This window comes from Gouania willdenowi, chromosome 3 (assembly GCF_900634775.1).
Source record: "Gouania willdenowi chromosome 3, fGouWil2.1, whole genome shotgun sequence".
Taxonomy (NCBI): domain Eukaryota; kingdom Metazoa; phylum Chordata; class Actinopteri; order Blenniiformes; family Gobiesocidae; genus Gouania; species Gouania willdenowi.
In genome coordinates this window covers 43,302,554-43,315,800 of record NC_041046.1, presented here as the reverse complement: position 1 = coordinate 43,315,800, position 13,247 = coordinate 43,302,554, and the positions used below count along the sequence as shown (strand labels likewise).

The window sequence follows — 13,247 nt, the reverse complement described above, 5'->3', positions numbered from 1 at the left end:
TGAAGGCAGGACTGACTGACCGAGCCTCCTCTGAAGGAGAGTCCGCATCACTTCGCTCTCAGCTCGGATTCTACCGCTGTCCCGCTTCGATGACCGGAGCTCCGCTCACGCACACCGACGCCTCGGCGCCTCTGTGACCGAGGAGGGCTCACTGTACCCCAGCCGTAATCAGCCGCTGGTCCCGCTGCCAGGACCAAAGGCTAACGGCTTAGCCACCGCAGGTGAGGGCAACTCTACGCGGCCTTTGGAGGCTTTAAACACCGGGCGAGGCTTTTTATTCACACGGTTTGAACATTTTATTACTCCTGACAATACGCAGTAACAAATACATACAATTTACGTCAACGGCTAGTTAGTTAGCTTTGAGCTAATCCACTCATGACGTAGGAAGGCGTAAAGCTATAGGCTAACCCTTGTTAAGGTGTCTTACATGTACTGGTTACCGTGTCATTAGATGATGAACGTCCGCCTATCTGTAATATTCACCTTAAAAAAACACACACACATTTTGTTTAAATTTAGATACAATAAGAGGGTTAATTAATATTGTGACGTTGTGAACATAATAAAAATAAAATATTACATATTGGGTGGGCCTATTAAACTAAAAATGTGTTTTTTTCATTTGTGGATTCAATTGATTTATTTTCCCTATCGATCCGTAATCATACATCAGACCGATATAGATGTTTTTAAATTGTTTTGTTTCTCTAAAATCTATTCAAATAATCGAGCTAATGCTTCAGGCGTTGCTATGGTGAGGCTCGGACCACCAGCTTGCTGGGCAACCAGCGGAGCTGTAACACCGTAGAGCAGCTGCTGTGAACGTGAGCATCCCATTAACCTGACAGCCTGTCTTTACTGCTTCTAAAATAACCCCAAAAACACAACGTCACACTGGTTATTAACGTGTTTAACGGGATGAAAAAAACACTGTTTGTTAGTAAATGAATGAATACTGGGCAGCTACAGCAGCAGCTACAGCAGCGCCATTGTTACTGATCACGACCTTTAATAATGCTGCTGATCAATGGCATTGTTTTTAATACGTAAACCAGCCCTTTGTGACCCCGGCCTCATTTTGGACAACAGATAATTATTAGCCACTGGTTACAATCTGACGTGTTTACATTCATGTATTTTTTATTCATTTATATTTATTAATTTGCACTGTCCCAATCAAATAAATACATAAATCTCACTTGAAATCACATCTTTCAAACATGTCATTAAATTCTTCCTTATTTCAAATGCAGTTTAATCTAAATTGTAGTGGTTTATACGGGTTAGACCAGTGGTTCTCAACCTGTGAATAATATCCACTGTTTTCCTGCAAGTTTACTATTATTATAGTCATCTTAAAGATGGAAATCATTGTTTTAATCAGAAGTAAAAATGTTTTAAAAGTGACCAAAAATGGTGGAAAAGGTGGTGAAATGGAATTTTCAAAACCACAGAAATTGGTTAAAAGTTGCAAATTCTGGGTAATGGAACTAAAAAATGTAGGGAAATTAGTTTAAACTAAATATGGCCATTAAAAATTGTGAATGCGGTTAAAATAGCAAAAATGAAGGGAAAATGTGGTGAAAAGTGGTTAAAAGTGACAATAATGGGTAAACATATGTGACATTAGGTGGAAAAGTGGTGGAAAGAGTTTTAAAGTGCTGAAAATGTCTTGAAATTGGAAAAAAATAATTGAAATTTGATGGAGAAGTGTCAGAAATGGGAGCAATGTAGCGAAAAATGCATTAAAAGGTACAAAAATATGGCAATGAAAAGTGATGAAAAGAGGTTAAAATATGGCAAGTTTGGTGGAGTTGCAGAAAAAGGTTAAAAATGAATTAAAATTTGACAGCTTTTGGCAACGCCTTCCCTGTGTCTCACTAAACCAGGGTTGAAAACCCCTGATATAGAGGATAAAAGATCATTTAGCCAGAGCTGAACCACAAGTAAAAGTCATATGTTGGCGCTCTTCACTGAAACATTGCACACTTCTTATACGTGCTCTTACTTTGAAAATGACAACTTCCTGTCTCACCATATAAAGAAGTGGGTGTTTTTATTTTTCTCTCTTCTAACAGAAAAGGAGAATCAATCAGTTTTTAAAGTTTTCTTTGTCGTTTCTTGATTTTTACAAAGAAAAATCCCTTGATGTTCAATCTTAATTTTTTTGATTTTAAAATAAAAATTAATTACACACTTATTATATAATTCATATATCATCACTATATCATTTTTTGTACAGACTGCAAATATATATATATATTCTGAATAATGCTGGGCATGACATTGCATTTTAATTTGATTATTCTAGTTTTTATGTCGACCTTTTTAAATAGAAAAACATTTTTAATATCACTGGGTAAATAATATGTATCCATTTGTTAAAAAAACCTTAATTAGAGGCTCTGATTTTCCATTTCAAAATGTTATTAATTCTATTCCAGTTTACCCATTTCTGTTTTATCACCTTTCCCTGTTTAGACGACTTACAGTAATTAAAAGGTTATTAAACGTCATGAAATTGTACCAAACATGAGAAATAGGGTCAATGGAGTCAACTAGTGTCATTAATTTTACATATATCTCCTTCAATTGATTTACAGACTTTCACTGACCTGTTTATGTAGGAAAAATGTTGTGTAAATGTGTGATTTTTGTCCTAAAACATGCATATGAGGGATTTCTATGTGACAGTTTTACGGTTCATCTTCGTTTTCTTTGTTTCAATACGTGAATTATTCGTTGTCCAGACGCCTAACTTAATAATTAATGTCGTGTGCAACCCAAAGCTCTTTCATTTTGATTTAATATTAATATTCTGGTTTTGTATTGATGGATAGATATATTATAATAAACTCAGAGTAAATGAATATAATGTCTTGTTGACAGTGTGACGTACATTTCTATTCACAACACTCACTGTTCTCTCTTATACACTTCATTCTCTCTCCATTTTGTTCCCGTCTTTTTGTTCTTGTTGCCGTCTGTCCACAGAACTATCGTGTGATTGGTCAAAAATCCGATGTGAGGTCATGTGATACATTATGAGGCCCACAGTGAGGGAAATACAATAAGGTATAAAATGATAACGTGATGGCACCAGTAAAAAGGTGCATGGTTTGTCCTATGGTTCTGCCTCTGGACCAATCAGCATCCTGCGTGTGTGTGCACTGAACGAACGGTGCAATCCGATGCACACGCTCCTCAAAACATGAGAAATATCCTGAAATAGTTTGATTGCGTCGCCTTGTACTTCAACTGTTTCAAGCAAGTGGGTGTTGCAGTTGGATTAGTGATCGTGTTATCTCGTGGCTGTTTTTATTGTATCGTGATGGACGAGTGGTTCAGGTGAACGTGAACACTGAGTAAAGCTGTCACCATCTTTAACGCGCACCAGTTAATCTGATACACCGGTAGCCCTGAGGGTCTTTGTTTCTCTCCTGACCAAAGTTCTCCTGAACTATGTTAAAGCCTTTAATCAGATTTCAGTGGCTTTTAGCAGCAGAACATCACTGAGATGATGGACTTACAGCCTTCAAGGACTAGGACTGGGTCAGGACTAGGACTGGGTCAGGACTAGGACTGGGTCAGGACTAGGACTGGGTCAGGACTAGGACTGGGTCAGGACTAGGACTTGGTCAGGACTAGGACTGGACTGTCCCAAAACATTAATGACACATAACTCTGGGATTTATGCTAGAATTAAGCTAAAGAACAGCTATTTTCAATTTCTAAGGCTTGTTTCTGAAGCTTAATCCATCATAATTGTGCAGATATTCAAACATTGACAAACCCATGCATTATTATCTTCACATTTTATGTTTTCTATTTTTAGGCCAAACTACCGGACTCAAAACGCCCTCACTTTGTTCTTCTTCTTTTTCTATTTGTTGTGTACACTAGTTAAAATCACTACTCCTCTGTTATATGTGAACAGATCGGGCTGAAATTTGTCTCGCTATAATCTATGGATGTGTACGATATTAGATTCGGGGCCTCATTTTTCAAAATACCACTCCTTCGTTAGATCGGTATGCAGTTTGGTATGAATACTCTATGAATGAACATGATGAGACACTCAGAACCCTTTTTTTTTTAATGGGGCCCACATTTCCGGTAATTTCCAAATTTATGCAAACATAGTCGTGTGATATATCTTTTTCAATGTATTTCAATGTAGATTATGATTATGCCACGCACAATTCGATGAGGGGCCCGGGGGCCCATCCCGCTTTTTAGGCAATTGCCATTAAAGTCGTTTTCTCATTTATTTGTGAGTCAAATATTGTGACAGTTGGTGTTACCGAATCATTGACACATACCTATATATGAATGGGGCCCATTACTCCACATTTTTCAAATGACTACTCCTCCGTTAATGCTTGTTGAATCAGACTGTAATTTGACATACATATTGTATGAGCGGATGTCAAGAACCTCTTGGAGTCCCCGCCCCCCTCACTTTTTAGGTAATTTCTAAATTTATCGGAACACAGAAAAAAAACAAGATAAGCACCAAAATAATGACTCTGCCAACCCCACAGTACTACAAACAAACAAAACGACAACAGAAATACACAGACAAAAAATAACTCCAAAAGTGATACATTTTACTGTGAAAATACAAAGAAATGCATATAAACAACCAGGAAATGACTCTGAAACCCTTTTGTTGTTTCCTGTGTTAATCCTCTGAATGCTCATTATTCTGATTAACGCTGACATCAATGAATGTCAGCATCTTCCTTCCATCAAACAAACACATATTTTTGGCCCCCGCTGTGATTAAAGTTATCCACCTCTGGTTCAGAGTCAGCTGACGTGTGTACACAGATTAATAGTAATGATAATAATAATACGTGTGGAGCCCTGATGAAAGATGTCAGGCTCAGTTTGAGGTGTTGAAAAGCTGAAATGTTCAGAGGAACAAACAGGAAGTGAACAGGACGCTTGTGTAAGTGTCTTTGTCAGCAGATAATGATGGGTGTATTTTATTCTATTCCCTCTGCAACAAACCACACGGTCTCATACGTCATGTTGAATGGGTTTAATTGGAGCGTTTAAGCATTTTTTGTTTTTTTTTTAGTCAGGCACAGCCACACACGCCCAAAGCGTGTAATAGCTTTTAATTATGTTGGAGGTTTGTGAATCAGAGCCTGTGCTTACGTAACATAACAGCAGCCTGGTCTGTGTTGGCGTACACATCTCTACGTCTGTGCTATTCCTCTCAGTAGTTCTAGCATAACTTTATTTTATCGATTCATTCTGGTTTCTTCACTTTTCCTCTCTTTATTCAAAATTAGGCCCCGATATGACACGAAAACATCTCACGTGCATGTTTTGGAATGAGATCACATGTTTCTAAACTATTCTTCACTGGAAAATGGATGACAAGTGTAACAAACAGAAAAAATTGTTAAGTTTAGCTGTTTTTGTGACACAGACTAATTTAATGTCACATTTTCCTGGTATTTTTTCATGTAAAACTGGTGGCTGCGTGCCTACAAGTGTAACAAGCAGACATTATTTGGCATAATCATTTCAGAAAAATGACAAATACATGACAATACATGAACAATTCTCCAAAAATGCTTGAAATGATAGAAAAACACATAAAAATGACACTTAAAACACACAAATTAATAGAAAAATATACAAAGGACACAACATTACTCCAAAAACACAGAAAACGAGAAAAAAAAAACATACGACATGAGAGGACTAGGCAAGACCTGTATTCGTAATGTGAATACATATTTGCCAATTGAAAATTGGCAAATAGAATTGTTCATGTGAAAACAACAAAACTACAGGAAATGAGAGAAAAACCTCTGAAATGACACAAAAATACACAGAATGAGAGAATAATATGCAAAACAAAAACAACAAAATTATAGGACAACAATAACTTCCTGTTCCTGTAGCGTGGTGGTGATCACTTCCTGTTCACCTGCTGCAGGTCGTAGTCAGTGACGGACAGTGAAACGTGTCTCTGTTTGTGTTTGTGGGTGGAGGACCAGGTGGTTGTGAAATACGTCTCACTTTGGTCGGTGGGAGAGTAGAGAGCTGTTACACACACACACACACACACACACGTCTGACAGCTTCTACTACAGGAAGCCTGTCCAAACAAAGCCTTTTTCATGTTTGATTTATTCATAAAATAATTTACCATTGCATGTAATATTAAAAACGTTTATGTATTTTATTTTTTTTTTCACCTAATGGGTTTCCTTTGGCTGAATTTTTCTTTTCTTTTCTTTTCTAAATATGACTGTCTCTAAATGTGTTAGAAATGCAAGAAATTACTGTAACAGGTGTGGAAACGATAAAGTAAATCAATGTGTGCTTTTAAAAAATTTTTACATTTTTTTCTTTTTTATTATTGAATTTGTAACTAAAAATTCTTTTTAATTTAATTATAAGGAATGTATCATGTTTTTGAGGCCTCAGATTTGCCTCCAATTCACACTGTAAGGAGTTTTCTTCAGAGCATGTTTTAATTACAAATTTTTAAAGAATTTTACAAAAAGCTTCAAACAATCAATCTACATAAATCCAACAAAATACATCAAAATTTCATGATTTTTGGCCAAAGGAGGAAAAGAAAATAGAAGAGCAGGGAGTTCCTGGGCAAACGGATTAAACTGGTTTTTCAACTTGATCTGCACTGGTTTTATAATGACTTTTTTTTTCTTTGTTTTAAATGGTTTGTTTTGGTTAATAAACTATTTCTTACCATCTGCGTCTTTTAGTAGTTGTCTTTGTTTAAAACTAATTTCTTGCTGGTTATTGACGGGTTTGGGTTTATTTTAGTTGATGGATGTTTTTATAAACACGTTAGTTTTTAACAGGAATGCTTTGCCTACAATTGTCTGGCCCCGCCCATTGCTGTACAGGCGCTATAATTGGTGTTGTGTTGTGTTACAGGTCTGAATGTTGTTGCGTCATGATGAAAAGCATAGAGTCATGTTTCCACTGATGGAACCACTGCACTGACTTCAGAGGAAACCTTCACCACTCCTACCAACATGGAGAAGAAGAAGCCCTGCCCTCGACTCCTCGACTACCTGGTGGTGGTCGGAGCAAGGTGGGAGTTATTGTTTAACCTTTATTATTTTGAATGAGCTGTTTTCATCACAGCTAACAGTGTTTAGTAGCAGCAGTAGCTGTAAGATCTGATGATACAATGAGAGGCTGAGAGTCATCACTGTGATCATGTGTTTGATCACACTGTGTGTGTTTTTACTTCCACTGTTTTAAATGTTGTTTGTAGCTTTGTTTACCGTCACATGACAAAATAAAGATGATAAAGAAGCTTGTCTTTATTTGTCTTTTGATAATCAATGATAATCACTTAGCTTAGCACGTAGCAACTACGCTGGCATGTTTGTGTTAGCTTAGCACGTAACAACTACTCCCACATTTTTGGGTTAGCTTAGCACGTAGCAACTACTCCGGCATGTTTGGGTTAGCTTAGGACGTAGCAACTACTCTGGCATGTTTGGGTTAGCTTAGCACGTAGCAACTAGCCCCACATATTTGGGTGAACTTAGCACTTAGCAACTACTCCTGCATGTTTGGGTTATTTTAGCACATAGCAACTACTCCCACATTTTGGGTTAGCTTAGCACGTAGCAACTACTTCCAGGCGTTCTGGTTAGCTTAGCACATAGCAACTACTCCCACGCGTTTAGGTTAGCTTAGCACGTAACAACTACTCCCACATGTTTAGGTTAGCTTAGCACGTAGCAACTACTCCTGCGTGTTTGGGTTAGTTTAACAGGTAGCAACTACTCCCACATGTTTGGGTTAGCTTAGCACGTAGCAACTACTCCCACTTGTTTGGGTTAGCTTAGCACTCTTACCCAAACATGTAGGAGTAGTTGCTGCATGTTAAGCTAGCCTACACATGTGGGACTAGATGCTACGTATATTCTCCATGATGTTGTGTTCTTGTCGATGATGAACATGTAATTATCTCATCTGTTGTTACTTTTCCACAAGCAAACAACATTTTTTTCTTCTCCAGGCAGCCGAGCAGTGACAGCGTAGCTAAGACGCCCCAGCTGCTACGTCGCTACCCTCTGGAGGACCATCATGACTTCCCGCTCCCGCCGGACGTGGTTTTTTTCTGCCAACCTGAAGGTTGCCTGAGTGTCCGCCAGCGCCGCATCAGCCTCCGCGACGACTCCTCCTTCGTTTTCACACTCACTGACAAGGACTCGGGAACCACGCGCTACGGAATATGTGTCAACTTCTACCGCTCCTTCCAGCGTGGACACCACCGCTCTCGGACGGAGAAGAGCGCTCACACGGAGACAGAGATGGAAACCGGCGTCGAAGCATCAGAGGAACCTCCCCTTTCTGAGCCGTCTCCTCCGAACAATGCTGACTCAGCGAATCCCGCTGCTCCCGCAGAGGAGACTGGACAAACGGGGGCGGAGCTAAACAGCAGCAGGTCGCAGCAGCAAAAACGCAGTGGAGCTAAGATGGCGGCGAGGAGTCGTAACAGCACGCTGACGTCGCTGTGCATCCTCAGCCACTACCCATTCTTCTCCACCTTCAGAGAGTGTCTGTACATCCTGAAGAGGCTGGTGGACTGCTGCAGTCAGAGGCTCACGCTACGGGCAGGGCTGCCCCGCGCCACCCAGAGGTGAGGCTCCACATCGCACCGTCATTGAGGCTACACATCCACAAAGAGGGTGTTCACCTGTATCAATACTAATAAAATTATACTAATTCATTCATTTTTGAAGTTGAGCCTCTGAAATGGCTGTAGTATAATAAAATAAAACATTCACTTGTGGATGTTTAATGGGAACAGGTCATTTATATAGTAAACATCTACATCATGACATTGTTGTAATATATACCGGTTCCACTATATTAAAAACATGTCTGTTGTACTGCAGGACGCTAACGATGCTAACAATGCTTTTATACAACAAATCAACAGTTTAACGTCACGTTGCTTGAAAAAAAAAAAAAAAAAATTTGTATCAATGTTCGATGATCACACATTCCAAGGTGGGAGAGGAAGTAGTACTTACTGGGGCGAATTCACTAAGATCTGAAATAAAGTGTAGTAAACCAGGTGCGTCCCTAAATCCTTTGGTGGCGCTGCTTCTTCTCCTGCTGTGGGGAATTCACTAACATTGCGGCACTAAAAGTTGCGCGTATAGATGTGGTGGAGCATAAATGACGTAGCTGAGCTGATTAAGGCTGGGATACACTGTGCGATTTTTTTTCAATTGTTGTACTCAGCTCCAGCTCAAACTGTGCGACTCAGACGCAGAGCCCGAATGTGCGAAGCTCGCGATTCATGTTCTCACACTGTACGGACCGACACTCTGACACGATCTGACGATTGCTGATCAAGAGCTGGTCGTGAGGTGTTAATCGCTTCTCGTGACCCCATGTATACTACACGATGCACGACACACGATCTAGCAGAGACTCGCACGAGCCCACAAAATAGTTGCGCAAGTCGAAAATCGGCTCAAAATGGGCCAATAACATGTAGCGAAAGACACAGGAGCTCTCTGGGGCGGTGCGTCCAGAGCGACATCCATGGAGCTCCGGACGCATCGCAATCCTCTGCACCGCAGCGTCACCAGACTCCACACGTGCTGCCTCATATTCAGCTTTTTCCCTTCCTCACACACTTGCTTTGCATTTTATTATTCAGTGGCTGTTAAATATTGACTGTTGTTTTATTTAAATTATTTTCTTATACTTGAAAGGTAACTTTCCATCTCCGCTGTTTTGTCAACATTCAGTGCAGTGATGATCTCTGCATGTGAGTTTACACCTCAATGTGGGTTGTACTATTTTTAGCACAGAAACAGTCACCGCAAACAGTTCCAGATTTGATGAATTGCATTAATTTATTTGTATGTTCTCCTCCCATTTTTTTGCTCCCCTTGTGAGATCCGTCTCCTTAACATAGTCATCAGAGGGAAACACGCTAAATGCATTGTGATGCGCAGTCCTGATTCCCTGGGGTTTGTACCCCTTATTAGCGCATGAAGTGAGGTTTGCCTATGTTTCAATACCCCTAAACCTTTAGTGAATCCGCCCCACTGTGTTTTATTGCCATCCTGACAGAACACTCCACGGTGAAATATTTTCAAATGTTCGTCCATTGCTGTCGTACTCGTGTGGTATTCCATCTGGTTTTTGCATAGCGACCGTGGCTCAGGTGGTAGTGGGTCGTCTTCTGATCGAGAGGTTGGGGGTTCGATCCCAGTACCTGACTATGTGTCGAAGTGTCCTTGGGCAAGACACTGAACCCTAAGTTGCTCCCAGTGGTTGACTAGCGCCTTGCATGGCAGTCCTGTCCCACTGGTGTGTGAATGTGAGAGTGATTGGGTGAATGAGCTGATATGTAAAGCGCTTTGAGACTGCTTCAGTGGTGATAAAGCGCTATATAAAATCAAGTCCATTTACCATTTACCAAGTCCATAGTCTGCAAATTACGACTTCCCTGAAAAGTGGAAGAGTGAAAAACTCCGACCCTTTTAGAGAGCGTGAGCGGGTTTTCTTTGCCATGTGCTGCTCCTTGCTCCTCCCACTCCTCCTAATGTTGGCGCTTACGCCATTATTGTTGATGGGAGTTCTTCTTCTTCGTCCTAAGCATTTGGCAGCTTAGCGGCTAGCTTTCAGGGTGCATTACCTCCACCACTGGACTGATACAAGCACATGCTGAGATCATGTGACCACTAGCTAAAGCTAACATTAGCCCACCCGTTTTACAGTGAAGAACCACTGAAAATCGAAGGCCATGTGATTGTTTACCATTCAGTACCTTCTGTGCCAATACCTTTATCATTCCACCCCTACTGAACGATATGGATTGATAATATTCAACAAATGTAAAAAAAAAAAAAAAATTGTATTTGAATTTTAAAACAAAACCAAAAAAATAGATGATTTGAAAATGGGAATTATTTTTTTTTTTATTCGATAAGTTTCCAGCCACATAAAAGATTTATAACTTTCCAAAGGGAAATGAAGGACCAGCGTGGTTAGCTTTATGGCCTCCATGTCTTTATTAGTAAAGATGAGCTTGTGTGTGTTTAACAACAGTTTATGATGTTAGTGCAGTTACTGAGGATTGTAAAATGAAGAGAGGAAACAAATGAAAAGAGCAAGTTGAGCTCTAAAGCTACACTGATCAGGAAGTAATCACATGACAACATCATCATCACCACCTGACAGAAAGAAGAAATGCCAGAACTTTCTTCATCTAATCCAATATAAAGCTACAGTCTACATCCACAGTCTTTAGGCCTTAAGACAGACGTGTGCAGCTGGTGGCCCTCAGCCTAAGTTTGTGTGGCACCGAAAATAAATGGACTGCAAAAACTGACAAAATATTAGAAAAATATACAAATTGACTCTAAAAACACACAAAAATACTCCAAAAATATACAAAACGACAACAAAAACATACAAAAAGAAAGACAAACATACTAATTGATGGCAAAAACACACAAATTAACAAAAATATATTACAAAACGACTCCAAAAACTCACTAAAACGACATCCAAAAAAATAATACAAAATGAGAAAAACAGAAAAAACAACAACAAAAACATACATGAAAGAAAAATATACAACATGACAGCAAAAACACACGAAACAATAAAAATACAGGACAACAAAGACACATAAAAAGCATAACATAAAAAATAAAATTACAACAGAAATATACAGAATGAGAGTAAAATAACTGAAATCACAACAAAAACACACAAAACAACAAAAATATACAAAAAGCATACAGAGTTAGAAAATAAATATAGAAAATGACAAGAAAAACACAAACGATGACTTCAGAAGCACACAACACAACATTAAAAACATAAAAATAAACATAATAACAAACACAAATCCTTTGTTGTTTGCTGTGTTAAGGCTCTGATTGGTCATTGTTCTTAATGCTGATATGACTGTTGATCATGTGACTCTCCGGCTGTGATAGAAGTTTCCCACGTCTTCTTTAGACTGAAATCTTTAAACTCCATGTATGTGAGGCGTTGGAGACTCCAGACTTGGTTTCAGGGTTGGTCCAGCCTCCCTCGTCTCCCTAATCTTCCTCATCTTCCTCATCTCTCCATCTGCTCTCACTGTCCAACTGTTGCCTGTCTGTTTGTTCAGCAGCTACACAACAACAACTCTTTGTGTGTAGCTGTGCAGGCCATCTGCAGTTTGTGTTCTCACTGCATTGTGTATTCTGTTAAGCTCCGCCCACACCATCAAAACAGACGCTAAAATCACCAGTCTACGTGACTCATAGCAGACTTTGGATTTTTTTATCAGCAGAGACCATCAGGAGTGATTTTCAGGGTGTTTTTATTGGTTATGTGTCCAGTCCGTTTGTTTTAAAACTTGGAATTTTTCAACGAGAATTAGCGGAAATGTTCTCTAAATTGGAAGGTTGAAATAATGTCATACACAAACGTCAACAAAAATATTCGAATATATACAAAAAATACTCAAGACCTACAAAAATACATAAAATGATGTGAAAATGAATTACTTAAAAAAAGTCATGCCGTCAAACAATTGCAATGTTTAATAATTTTTTGCTAAAACTGTGTATTGTCGTAGCCATATGAATGGAATGTTTAAGCAACTGCTTTCCAGCAAATGGATGGTGCAACAACAACAACAATGCAAAAATTCACAAAACGAAAATGCACAAAATAATACAAAAATTATTTGTATGAATCAAGACAAACAAAATGCACAAAATGACCACAGTAATACACAAAAATACAATAAAGGATGAAAAATGCTAAACAAAATGAGAACAAAAAATCAATCAATCAATAGACAACAAAATGACAGTAATACACAAAATTTCAACAAAAATACACACGATTGACAAAAAGAAATACCTCAAATTAATCAAGACGTACAAAAAGAAACAATTCATGCTCTAATTGGTTATTCCTCTAAATATTGATCATGTGATCACATACAATCACATGATAAAAGCTGCTTGTGTTTGACCTCCATCAGTGTTTAGAAACACCGTGACACTCTCTGCTGATCAACTGATCTCATGGGCAACATGTGGTGTGATGTAGGTTCATTCCCAGCTTGTAATGGACAGTGAATGCACCACGCCATGATAGACGTGGGAAACTTGGAGTCGTGTTGCTATAGTAACACAGGCCCTCATTTATCAACTGTTCGTACATTCAGATCTGAGCGTACAACGTGCGTTTGA

At 39.0% G+C, this 13,247-nt stretch overlaps 1 protein-coding gene across 13 annotated transcripts in view; it reads left to right on the top strand.

The window, feature by feature from the left end:
* Positions 1–83: 83 nt before the first annotated feature.
* Positions 84–13,247, top strand: part of madd (MAP-kinase activating death domain) — a 67,200-nt gene continuing 54,036 nt past the window's right edge. For all 13 annotated transcript variants that reach the window (XM_028442988.1, XM_028442987.1, XM_028442984.1 and 10 more), the window contains exons 1-3: positions 84–221; positions 6,934–7,093; positions 8,036–8,659. In XM_028442988.1, coding sequence (XP_028298789.1) covers positions 7,035–7,093; positions 8,036–8,659 — 683 coding nt within the window. In that variant the 5' untranslated portion in view covers positions 84–221; positions 6,934–7,034. The remainder of the gene's footprint in view (positions 222–6,933; positions 7,094–8,035; positions 8,660–13,247) is intronic.